This window comes from Rhodnius prolixus, unplaced genomic scaffold, assembly GCF_049639745.1.
Source record: "Rhodnius prolixus isolate KJV_2025 unplaced genomic scaffold, Rpr scaffold_5, whole genome shotgun sequence".
In the NCBI taxonomy this organism is placed as follows: domain Eukaryota; kingdom Metazoa; phylum Arthropoda; class Insecta; order Hemiptera; family Reduviidae; genus Rhodnius; species Rhodnius prolixus.
The window spans coordinates 2105832-2118461 of NW_027411624.1; the positions used below are offsets into that span (position 1 = coordinate 2105832).

The window sequence follows — 12630 nt, forward strand, 5'->3', positions numbered from 1 at the left end:
GGAAAGTCCTGTCCGTTTTTGGAATAAAACAAAATATAAATTTTTCTTACCATCAATAAACTTTATTAAATAATATAATTGCCATCATTATTATTATCTTGGCAGCGTGAGGGCAATTAGTGTATTTCATTTTTGAAAAATGTTTTATTTCTTGATGCGAAAAATTGAATCAGTGCTTGTCGGAGGGTGCTAAGTCCGGGGAATATGGTGGATGCGACTGATTTTTCCAGCTTTTTTGTACAATTTTTAGAGGTGTCCCTAAAGCACAATTTGACCTGGCATTAACATGATGAAGTGAGATGTTCTTCCTATTGAACATCGCTGGCCTCTTTTCTTGGACTGCTGTCTTTAAATTATCCAGTTGCTGACAATACTTCTCTGAATTGAGCTTTTCGTTCGGTTTTAAAAGCTCATAATGTATTGGTCCTCAAATGTCCCACCCACCATATACACAACTTTCTTTTATTCAGAGTTTAGAGGTGGAAGGGCTAGGTTTTCTGGGTTCACAGTATGCCCTTTTCCGTACGATGTTTTCAAGAAGAGCTCGATTTTGACCTCTAAATACGGACTTAACCCCAATGGACTATTTTCAGTGGGGATATTTAAAAAACAAAGTGTTCAGTAACCTTAGCTTCAGTCGAAAATCTGGAACATCGAATAACTCTAACCTGCCTAGATCTTGTTTGTTCCATTTGAGAGAATAGTTGGATGCTCTATCTGGGGATATTAGGGTTTAAAAAATGGGTCAATCACTGAAAAAAACTACATTGGATTAAATACGAGTTTTCTATTTTTTTTTTTAAATTTTCCGCCGTTTAAAAAAGTGGGTGGAGCATATAACTCTGGTCACCCTGTTTATAAGTCTAGTGACTGGTAAACATGGTTAAATGTGAGTGTAAGGTGGTCCTATCTAAGTCTAGTGAGTCGCCAACTAGGTTAAATGTGAGTGTAAGGTGGTCCTATATAAGTCCTGAGAGTCACCAACATGGTATAAATGAGACTGGTAGAATGAAGGTGCCAAGTTTGAGAAAGGTGATTGTCATGAAATTTTACCTACCTCATTGAAAATTTTCTATTCGTAGCGAGTTCCAAAAAAGTAATCCCATACGTTCAAAAGCTTAGTCTATTACAATTTTAAAATGGTAAGCGTCTTTAATTGTATTATTTCATTATAATAGAACTTTTTTCGGGTCTGGGCGACGTTCAACAGCAACTAATCGCAACACTTCTTGCCCAGGTGGTTGTTCTACACAGATTTTTACGAAAACTTTTAATCAGGAGCCATAATTTTTTACTGTAGAATTTTGAAAAGGTTGGGATTTGTAGCCCAATTTTAATGTGATTTATTAACCGTTGTCCAGCTGCAGTGCAATGAGTCACTACGTTTGCAGATGGTTTGCTCTAGTTTTCTTTAAAGCTCTAATCTTTTGGGCAATGTCAGTAGTTGTCCTGATGATAGCAGGACCGTGCAACTGACAACTTATGGAACTTGTTTTTCTTACAAACTAAACATTTAACGAGAACCTAGATATTGCGAATGATTTTATGCACGTATGTACGGAAATATCTTACAATTCTAAGTCTCTTTCTCATATTTCTGTGATATTTTCAAATCAGAGATTGGCTCCCGGAGTTTTTTTTTTCAGAGCTCTATCGGTCACCATGTCCTCTCATTAAAGACAAAATTGTCCAACACTGGACAATTTTCTGTTTGTATGTGAATTCCCATCAAGATAATGCGAAAACTGCTTTATTCTATGGTACTGAAAATTATTGATTTAAAAGAAAATAATGGAAACTTACTCGTATTCCAGAAACCTTTCTAAATTCGCTCTTAAAATGATAACTGTGGACTTATTATCGAGATCTTAATAATTTGAAATGTGTAAATTGTTTCTGGAGGGTTTTACATCCAACTACAGATCAGGAGTCGTGGACGGAGGCGAATAGCTTTCTTTAGTTTTAATTACTTTTTATGTTTTTAGACATAACCGTAACCTATATTTGCGCATGATCGTAACAGAAAGTTAATAATAACGCTTACTCCTAATCTAAATGAAAGGGACGTAGCAATTTGAACTTAATACGCCCATAATTTTTGTCCTGATTCTAGTAATTTAAATTAATGAATTCATAAACTACTGAAGAGGAAGCTTTAGATCGAACTTTAGGATACGCCACAGTTTGCGGCCATAGATTGTGTGTAAGCAAGTCCCCGTAATTCACACTCAATCACTCTTCAAGTGGAAACATCTAAAATAAATGTAAAAGGACATAAACAAATATACAAATAAACAATAAAAACATCATGAATGCAGAATTTTTATTCATTTTAATTTTAAATAACAGCAAATATTTTTAAGACACTAGAACTAGGCCATTAATTAAACACTACAAATCTATATCAATAGTATTGATTTCCACTAAAATGAGCTCAATCGCCTTCGTCAAACTGATGGACCATCATCAGGTATGAGTATATTCCTTGGGCTACCTATTAAAAATTCAGATTATAATAATAATAATAATAAAATAATAAAATGTTTATTAATTAAAAAAATAATACAGTAATATAAAACATAAAAACAAAACACAAATAATGCATGGATTTTACTCCGTTTGCATGAGTTGCAATAAAATTGAGATTGCATATGGAGTAAAGCTGACAATTGTCATTATTAAAATGTTTATATTTTAAGTTTAGCGCTTCACATCTGGCCTTTAAAATGACCTTTGCATCACTAAATGAAAGTGTGCAGATATAATTACAGTCATAGCTCAACTTCGAATAAAATCTATGATGTACAGCTTGTCTGGCTTTACATTCAGCACTTAATTTATCATTTCGTTCAATTTGAGAAATTAAACTATTTAAACTAGACTGCCAAACCTCCAAATAGTTAGAATCAATATTTACCGCAGGAAATTGAAACTGTGCACACAATAGCTTCCAATCATTAAACCAATAAAAATTTTTAGAGATTACTTTCGCGGCTATTATTCTAGGCAATCTACATTCTGGCAACTTACTTAAATAACTTTAAAATATAATTGAAATGTAACTTCAGAGTGTAGATAAACATACTAGACATACCAATCGCTAAATTTAGCACATAGTTAGGCATATTGGGAGGTAAAGAGAATAACTTTTTGAGGAAAAACCTCTATTAAACATTGAGATTATATTTATTACAAATATAATAACGATGACAAATAAAAATATTACGTGGCACTTAGTGGTTGAAAAATTCAAAAACATATTGAATAAGTAAAAGAGATCTATCTACAAATTTAAATGTATTTATTCGTATTAATATAATATTGTGGAACGTTCGAAATATCAAGCACCGCAGGCATCACAAAATTTTTAAAATACCTTTTAAATGAAGAATCACCTATGAGAAAACATTGTTCAAATAGGCCGAGTTTTTGTAACATGTTGTTGACAAAAAAAAAAATGCAAACGCATTTCATTTCAATTGTTTTAATAGATTAAAGCTGAATTTGTGGGCAGAATGTTTGATTGAATCGCCGATTTACCAATTCACCTGGAAACGAAACATCATTCAAAGCAATGGGCAGCAGCAACTTGAAAAATACTAAGTAGATTTCAATCGCCGGAAAGAACACAGTTAGTGCTGTCCGATGCAAAAGGGATTTATTATTATTATGTTGAAAGGGTGATTGGAGAAGTCAACACAAATCTGCTGGACTAACTGAACGAAACATTTTTCTAGAAGATCGCACAGACCACAAAAGAATATAATTAAATCACCTTTCATCAGTACAATGCATCTGCTCACAAAGCTGCTTCGGCAACGGGGAATCCGAGACATTTGAAGTGAGAATTGTTGGAACAACCTTTAAACTTCTACCCACTACTCCCAAAACTAAAGATAGCTGGAAAACGTTTACAATATTGTGAAGAGGGACCAGCAGCCGTAGAGGCCTATTTTACACACATTCCGGAATCCTGTCCCTGAGAAATACGGGCTTAAGCGGAGACAAGAGTGTACAGGCGCCAAGAAGTCGTCATCCCACTCTGCCAGCTTCCCTCACTTCTTGTAGTAATTTACATACATTCCTTAACATAAATTTTATGCTATTTTAAATTTTCTGTTGGAGAGGCTGAGATTTTTGAAGTATTGAAGCGGGATATATCCTCTCTGAAGCATTAGAAGCTCAGATTTCTGGATTATCACCTCTTCTAGATCATTCCTAAAGAAGAATCGTTACCGGAATCAGGAAGAGAAAGCAAAATTTTTTCTAAAATTTTTACCGAAGCAAAGCAGACGTAGTTGAAGGCTACCATTCTTCTAAAACTGAGAGCAATGGGCTTCAAAGTCACTGTCATCACCTGCCCTAGATATCTTCGGCTCGCTGGCTTTTCCTCGTACCAAGTACACATGTAGCAACTTGTATGTAACTTCTCTAACTGAAATATTAAAGACCGTAAAAAAATGGTTAGATATGTAGACCAATGCTCTTAGATCCATCATTATTTTCTATGTACGATACCTGAGTACTGATTTCCTGTCCGCAAGCGCACAAGACGAAGGGTGATGCGGAGGTAACTAGAAATCTATAAATGTAATCTAATGATTGTATATTGAGTTTTTTTACAGCCTGCAAAACAGAAGAAAAATCAATAATTATTATACTTAATTTGAAATGAAAGTTAAAACATACACACAATTTTGAAAAAATTGTACAACTTAAGTATTCAGAGAGTTCGAAATTAGTAGAGTTTTTAATCGATTTAGACTTCAACCAATAAGTGTGCCACAATCTTGCAATTCTACCAGCTTCTTGAATTTAATGCCCAATCTCAATTGATTCACCTTAATGCAAGTGTATCCAAATCCACACGGTTGTAAGGATGATATAATGATTTCTACGTACAGCTGGCCGGAGAATATTTCATTGTAATCTCTTAGTAATCTAGAAAATCAATTAGAATTAGACACCACAAATCTATTTTGCACTCCATTTGGGTGTTGGTGTAGTGGTTAAAAGCATGAATTTTTAAGTAGATGATCCCGTGTTTATGCCGCGTACAGATACTTTCTATTTGTTGGAAAAAAAATTTATTTAGTAAACCATGAGCTACCGCCCCCATTTACGAAATTGGTAGTTGGACGTTAAGCCAACGTCCTGAAAAATAAGCGATTACTTTTATTGCATTTTAATAACTTATCTACCTATCAAGCCAGTCACCCCTTTTAACTCCCTTAGAAATATACAGCAAGCAAACTATAATAAAAGTGATCAAATTCGGAACCGTGCAAACAATCGCTATAAAAAGTCACCACAAATACTCGTAATTCCTATAATCCCTACTTAACTCTAGAGTGCATCCTCGCTAAAATAGCATGCCCGCTATCCCTCGAACTATCAGACTAGCTCCGCAAGCTCAAGGGCAGACTATTTATTATCCAAAGGGACAGCAAGAATGCTTCGGTGGTTTACTCTGATTCCTGGCAAAACATTCACTGGCAATAATTCTTCTCCAGGTGTTTTCCATTTACAGTTTCTGATACTTATTTATCAGACTACACTTCGGGATACATTTATGAGACAGTTTCAAGTTCATAAGACCTTAAAGAATAGGGTTCTCACCCCTCTTCTTCTACTGAACTACAGAAATTTGCATTTTTCTTTTTCCACATTTAAAATTTTACTTTAAATTATTTTAAATTTTAGAAAGAAGTACTCACTCAATAATTTCATTATGTTGGTGATAAACCTCCTTATCATCCATTTTAAGTGTCTCAAATCTAGACTGTAGGACTTGAAGAAATGCGGACAATTCTATGGTGAATATAAAATTGAAAACGGAAAAAGCCATGTAGATGGAGGCTGATGGGACTGTACATACTATGGAAAGTAGTGTGGCTGCCAGGTAAGTCTCAACGTCTCTGATCTGCCAAGGGACCCAAAACTTAAAAAAAAGAAGAAAACATCAGACCAAGGCAATCCTCCGAAGAAACTAACAATAAAAACGCAACGGATTACAATCTTTTGTTTATTTTAAAGTTTCTTTACCTGCAAAACTAAATGTGCTTTTTCACTCCCAGTGACCACGTCTATGATGATATTTGAGATCGTCGAGAAAATTGGACAACTTGCAAAAAACATTCCATAATAAAAGGCAGCTTTCAGTGAAAATTGATCAGCCCATAAAATTAAATGTTTTCTCCTATTATCTTGTAAGATTTTTTGGCGAACATTTTCAAATCTGTGAAAACAAAAAAATATTTTAGTCATATTTAAATATAGTAATTTCAACTTTCACTTTTGGCAACGTTTCACCTATTAATCAGCTGGCGAATTTCCGTTTGATTCCTGAGTATATTGATCATTTTACTATTGACTTGGACGGTTATTGTAAAGGTGGAAAGTGCTGTGACAAACTCTGGCAACTCTTCCTGACCCCATATTAGATCCGCGACTGCAAAAAAAAAATGGATCTAATTTTTTATCAAGAAAATACTTTCAACAAAAATATAATATAGTTTCTTCATTTTTATAGGTTTACGTCATCAACATTATTACTAGAATATTCCATGGAATTTCAGTTGGATTTTTGCAGATTTCTTTGATTTTGAGTTATCAGACTTGGAAGGCAGATGAGTTCTTCTCGCAATGGGATGCGATCAAATGGGGTCTAATGTGTCTTTTTTATGTAGAACTGTCTAAAGTTTCTTCCGAAGTCAAGTCCCTAAAGAATTCTGAAAGTGGCAAACGTTTAAAGATATATCCGGAGGTAGCACCAGAGTACATTCAAGAGAAGATTCTTGTATGTCTTTATCGTGAAGAAAAATCCAGAAGTCTGTTTGATCCACGTCTTTCTAGGTCTATTTTCAGTATGAAAATATATATGAAATACCTTCACGAATCAATTTACACAATCTAGAGCTAGACAGTGATTTAGTTTGAGTAACGATATATATTAAATCTTATTGATAAGTTGCTGAACATTAAGAGAGTAGTCTTGATTTGCTTAGTTTCAATTGGAATTGCGCCTTGCTTCTAAAAAAGAAGCGTTTCCAATTTAAACTAATTTATCTGAAAGTTGGTAGCACTCTATGTTTCATTAAACAGTCAGTGGAAACACTAGCTACAATTTCCTCAACTTGCTGATGGTGCTGACCCCAGAAGAAATAACGTTTCCACAGAAACTTTCTTTGCAATCCCAATAACCTTTTTCTGCTTAAGCTGAGGTCTATTTTCAGCAAGCCCAACCACTAAGATAAGAAATTATTTCAAAGCTATCGAAAGTAAATAAGAAATAACTGAGAGAGTAGATTCCGAGTTGACTAATTTGCTAAATCCCAGTCTTTTTCCTCAGATTTAAGTAATGACCTAAACTGACAACGACAACGACAACAATACAACATACTCTCTTTATTTAACAGTGTCTCTCACGCATTTAATTACATTGTTACAATTTTATCTCTCTCGTAATAGTGATTATCAATCCTATATTGCCAAACATAATAAACGAACCTTACATCTTTGAAGGTTTGACATTATCTCACAATATTGGAAATATCTTTTACATCTTCGTTAAGAAGAGTGAATATTATTAGTGTAATAATTACCATAAACATATTTTTATCGTTTAACAATTTTAAGAAGAACTTACCGCGAGTTATGCTTGGTTTTTAACCTGACACGTTAACACAAAAATATGATTCACAAAAATAAGTTAAATGACGAATCATTTACCTTAGTCATGTTTTGATTTAATAAGTTCATAGTTTTAAAAATGGTTCTTGAATTTGATTTACCTAAGTAATTAAAATTAGTAATTGAATCATTTTTTCAACTGTTCAAGCGAAACACTTTGCATATGACATATGTATGTAACTCTTGGAAATCTCACTTCTCCCGATTTGGAAAACCAATTTAAGACTTCTTTTTAAAGATAATAACTGAAGTAGGGGTAACCTATTTCTGGATACGTATATAAAATAGTGAAGAATGCTGATCTTGGTTAGGCCCACAACTTTTAAGGAAGTTGCACATAATCACTGGTACGATTTCCATAGAAGATTGATTTTCAAGCCAAACCAACAGTCAACTTACTTGATAAGAACGTCAGGCAGCTACAGCCTAGGACCATTACCGTAGTGTGCACCAGCGACCACGGCCGACCTTCTTGGTTCATAATGCCAGCATATTTAAGGCTTTTGTAGGCAAGTTTAAAGGGTGACTTGTCTTCTTTTAACTGGAATTAAGTTACAGTTTTGTAAATCTAAATTAATATTATCAATTATAAATACCATTTACAATCAAAAGTAATACAAAAAGCTGTGTGTTACTCTATATATCTCTTCTCAAGCATACAATTACTTTAGAATAAGTGGGTATTGATCAGATTAAATTGAGAGTAAAAAAGTAAAACAGATATCATCGTCAAGTATTAGATTTAAACAATAAATTTTGAATATAATCTACTTTTCTGACGTAGCTGTAGCATTCAATGTGATTAAAAATAACGATAGAAGCAACATGGGGGGTATAGTTAAATAATAAAACAGAAAAATATAATAAAAAAATAAAGAAATAGGTAATGTTTACCGACGTCATTACAGCTGAACGTCACCTCAGTTGATCTGTCTGACAAATGGCCAGAAATGACTATTGAGCGGTTTGTATTAACAATTCATTGCCCCATCTTTGAAGGGTTCAGCCGATTATATAAATCCCCCCCCCCCGATCAATGTGACTTATTATCGATGAATACTTGATCAGTATGCTTCTTAATTACTGTACTTTAATCCACTTCTTTCTTCATTACCTCTATAAGACAGTAATTATTACATAACTTCTCCATTTACAATTTATACTGGAGAAACAAACCAAAAAAGTAATTAACTGAAAATAACTGGGTACATAGTGTAACCACTGTAACTTCTATGCCCACGCTCAGATGGTGAAGGGGATTGGGTTGCTAGGGAAAATAACTAAAGAAAAGGAAAAAAACAATACCTAAATAAAATAACCTAAGTTGAATAACAAGAAAATAAGAACTAATAATATTTAATTAAATTAAGGTTGGGCGCCTCGTCACTTAATTGATCGGGCTGCGGGGAAGTGACGGAAGCCCCCCCAAAAAAGATATAATAGAAAAACGAAATAAATAAATAGATAAATAAATAAATAGTTTAATAAATAGTATGAATAAAATAAAGAAAAAAGGAAGAAAAAAATCACAAGCTCAGCGGGGATTGAACCTTCATGTCTAGTCATGTTTATATTATGAACACTGCAGCTCCTACTAGTAAGCTGCTGCAAATACCAAATTTTAAAGGAAGAATTTTCATATAAAAATAGTTCCTCCATCTTGTCTCGTCGAAAAGAGAAACGCGACTAAACTCGTCACTATGTGCCAGTAACTCTTTGCTCGCTGCTTGTCGCTCTATTTGATCTAAAGAGCTATCATCGCCGCTTTGCTCGCCGCTCCACTGTTTCCAGCCAAAGAGAGCGACGAATGTCAAAGAAGTAAAAGAGGCCCTCCAAATCTGCCCAAAGTTAGATAGCAGGCAACCCAGACTGAAGACTTATGCTGGCCATTTTCATCTACAAAATATTTACTCAAGTAGCACACCATTTAACTTAGATTGACTGTAATATCTACGAGGGTCGTTTGAAAAGTCCGTGCAAAAATAAAAACTACTTAATTTTTTGGGGTAAACCTTTTTTATTTTTCAACATAGTCTCCTTTTAGGCTTATACACTTCGTCCAACGCTGCTCTAGTTTGTTGGTCCCTTCCGAATAATAGGATTTGTCCAAGTCTGAAAAATAGCCATTCGTTTCTGCAATCACCTCCTCGTTTGAATAAAATCTTTTTCCCGCCAGCCATTTCTTCATATTGGGGAACAAATAGTAGTCCGAGGGAGCCAAGTCGGGAGAATAGAGGGGATGTGAAACGAGTTGGAACCCTATTTCCATTAATTTTGCGACCACAACTGCTGAGGTGTGAGCTGGTGCGTTGTCGTGATGGAAAAGGACTTTTTTGTGGGCCAATCGTGGGCGTTTTTCTTGCAGCTCGGTTTTCAAACGGTCCAATAACGATGAATAATATGCACCTGTAATAGTTTTACCCTTTTCCAGATAGTCGATGAGGATTATTCCTTGCGAATCCCAAAAGACAGTAGCCATAATCTTTCCGGCCGAAGGAACGGTCTTCGCCTTTTTTGGCGCAGATTCCCACTTGGTAACCCATTGTTTAGATTGTTCTTTGGTCTTAGGAGTATAGTGATGTATCCATGTTTCATCCACAGTGACGAAACGACGCTTAAAGTTCTGCGGATTCTTTTGGAACAGCTGAAAACCGTCCTTGCAACACTTCACACGATTTCGTTTTTGGTCAAGCGTGAGCAATCGCGGCACCCATCTTGCGGATAGCTTTGTCATGTCCAAATGTTGATGCAAAATATTATGTACCCGTTCATTCGAGATGCCCACAGCACTAGCAATCTCACGCACCTTCACTCTTCTGTCATCCATCACTATATCATGGATTTTATCAATGATTTCTGGAGTAGAAACCTCAACAGGGCGTCCAGAACGTTCAGCGTCACTTGTGCCCATATGGCCACTCCTAAAATTTTGAAACCACTTATAAACTGTTCTAATCGAAGGTGCAGAGTCACCATAATGTTTATCAAGCTTCTTTTTAGTCTCCTGAGGCGTTTTGCCTTTCATAAAGTAGTGTTTAATCAACACACGAAATTCTTTTTCGTCCATTTTTTGAAAATCACTCGACTTCCTCGATTCAAACGAATGCCAAACACAAAGAAATAGACCGATCTGTCTGAAACTTGGTGAGTGTTCTTCCAAGAGATGCTACTAACTAAATATAACCTCGATACGCGCCAGTAGTGCTATCTCTCTGACTTTGCACGGACTTTTCAAACGACCCTCGTATTTATCTATAATAATCAAACTATTAATCACAGGTTAGAAAGAAAACGTTATAAAAAATAAAAATAAAAATATGAGGCTAAAAAATTCATTAACGTTTTTTAAAAAATGCTTACACCAACATACATCAATGATTTTATTTATTTATTTTTATTTTTAAATAAAAAGTGTCGGTTTAAGTTCATTCTTCGATTAAAGTAATTGTTATTTTATGTAGTAGTCAAACGTTTGTAATAATACGTAATAAATAATCTGGCTTTATCGCAAATAATATAGTTTTCTTCAATTACATTCTCAATCTAGGTGTTCTTCCCACAATGTTATATATATGTAATATAAAATAAAGATATGCATATTTTTAGGACAGCTAATTATTCCAGTATTTTACCATAAGTAAAATTAGGGGGACTAAATTAAATTACAATTGAGAAATGAGTAAATATTGTTGAATAATAATCTACTTGTTATTAACTGTGTGTTATTTATGCTCACGAATATTTCGGTAAGACGAATTCAAGACTGAAATATTGTTTTAAATCCTCCGTGATTCAAATTTAAACAGTAGCCGACTCTAACTTAATCTTTTTCTACTTTAACATGCATGTATATGTGACTACTCAGAATAAAGGGCATATTAAAGATAAATCAGAAGAATAATTTGGAATAGAGTTAAAATAAAGTACCTATTTAATTACGAAGATATAATATACATTTTATCATAATTGTAACAAAATAATATTATGAATGAACTGGCCAGCATAAGGGTTTGTGACATCTAATAAATTCTAAAAAATGTGAAGGAAAAGTAATGCAGCAAAATTACTTAAATTATATCAATGAAGTATTAATGAAATGGGTACTGCTGATTTGTGTACCTTTTGGCGTTTAATCAACCCTTATACTTAACTTTTAAAACTGTAAGTTTTTGTTAAGGAGATTTTTGTACCTTTTGGATAGATTTTCCTTTTTGTCTATTTGCAAAGACGTCTGCTTTACAGATTTTTTTAAAATTTGGAATAAGCTATTCTATCATTTTAACCTGATAAGGTGTTAAATCGGAACCGTAACTACCACTGGAGAGATCTTTTTAAAGAATGATTATAGTTGCGGTCCCCAAACCATCCTCAATAACAATTTTTTTTAGAAAGCGTTTTGAATAAAATAGGAAGGTATTTGTACGTAAATAGCAAAATTAAACTGCGATTTCAGTACTTCCTTTTAAGAGGAGCAAGAAAAATAAACTGCGATTACAGTACTTCTCCCTAAAAGGCAAAGATTTTGAATCGAACGACAATTCATTGATGTAAATCGGTTCACTCATTGATAATTTTAACGATTGCAGTACTTCCCTTAGTAGGTGTAAGAGCATGATGGCACTTCACAGCCACGTAGAGGAGCTTTAATCACTTTTTCGTGCCAAATTTTATCAAAATCGGGCCAAGATTTACAGAATAATTAGTAATAATAATAATAATAATGGAGGGTGCCTTACATAAAGAAGGCTAACTCCTCTCCCATTCGATGTACAGCGTCGAGATCCCCAAGAGGCACATCTACACAAAATTCCGAATCGAATGACACCTCTTTCATGGAAATCGGCCCACGCGTTTAGGCGTTACGTTGTTTACAAAAAAGGTAACAAGAAGAAGAAGAAGAAGTAGAAGAAGAAGAAGAAGAAGAACAATTTTTGAAAA

At 34.2% G+C, this 12630-nt stretch overlaps 1 protein-coding gene across 1 annotated transcript; it reads right to left on the reverse strand.

Annotated features, from left to right (window-relative positions):
• Positions 1-2303: 2303 nt before the first annotated feature.
• LOC141458023 (uncharacterized) lies at positions 2304-9114 on the reverse strand. Its single transcript, XM_074135511.1, has 9 exons — positions 8587-9114; positions 8092-8233; positions 6313-6451; positions 6046-6238; positions 5718-5941; positions 4842-4941; positions 4519-4626; positions 4280-4435; positions 2304-2494 (listed from the first exon to the last, which is right to left on the reverse strand). The coding sequence occupies exons 1-9, from the start codon at positions 8593-8595 to the stop codon at positions 2435-2437; spliced, it is 1131 nt and encodes a 376-aa protein (XP_073991612.1). The 5' UTR covers positions 8596-9114; the 3' UTR covers positions 2304-2434.
• Positions 9115-12630: the final 3516 nt, after the last annotated feature.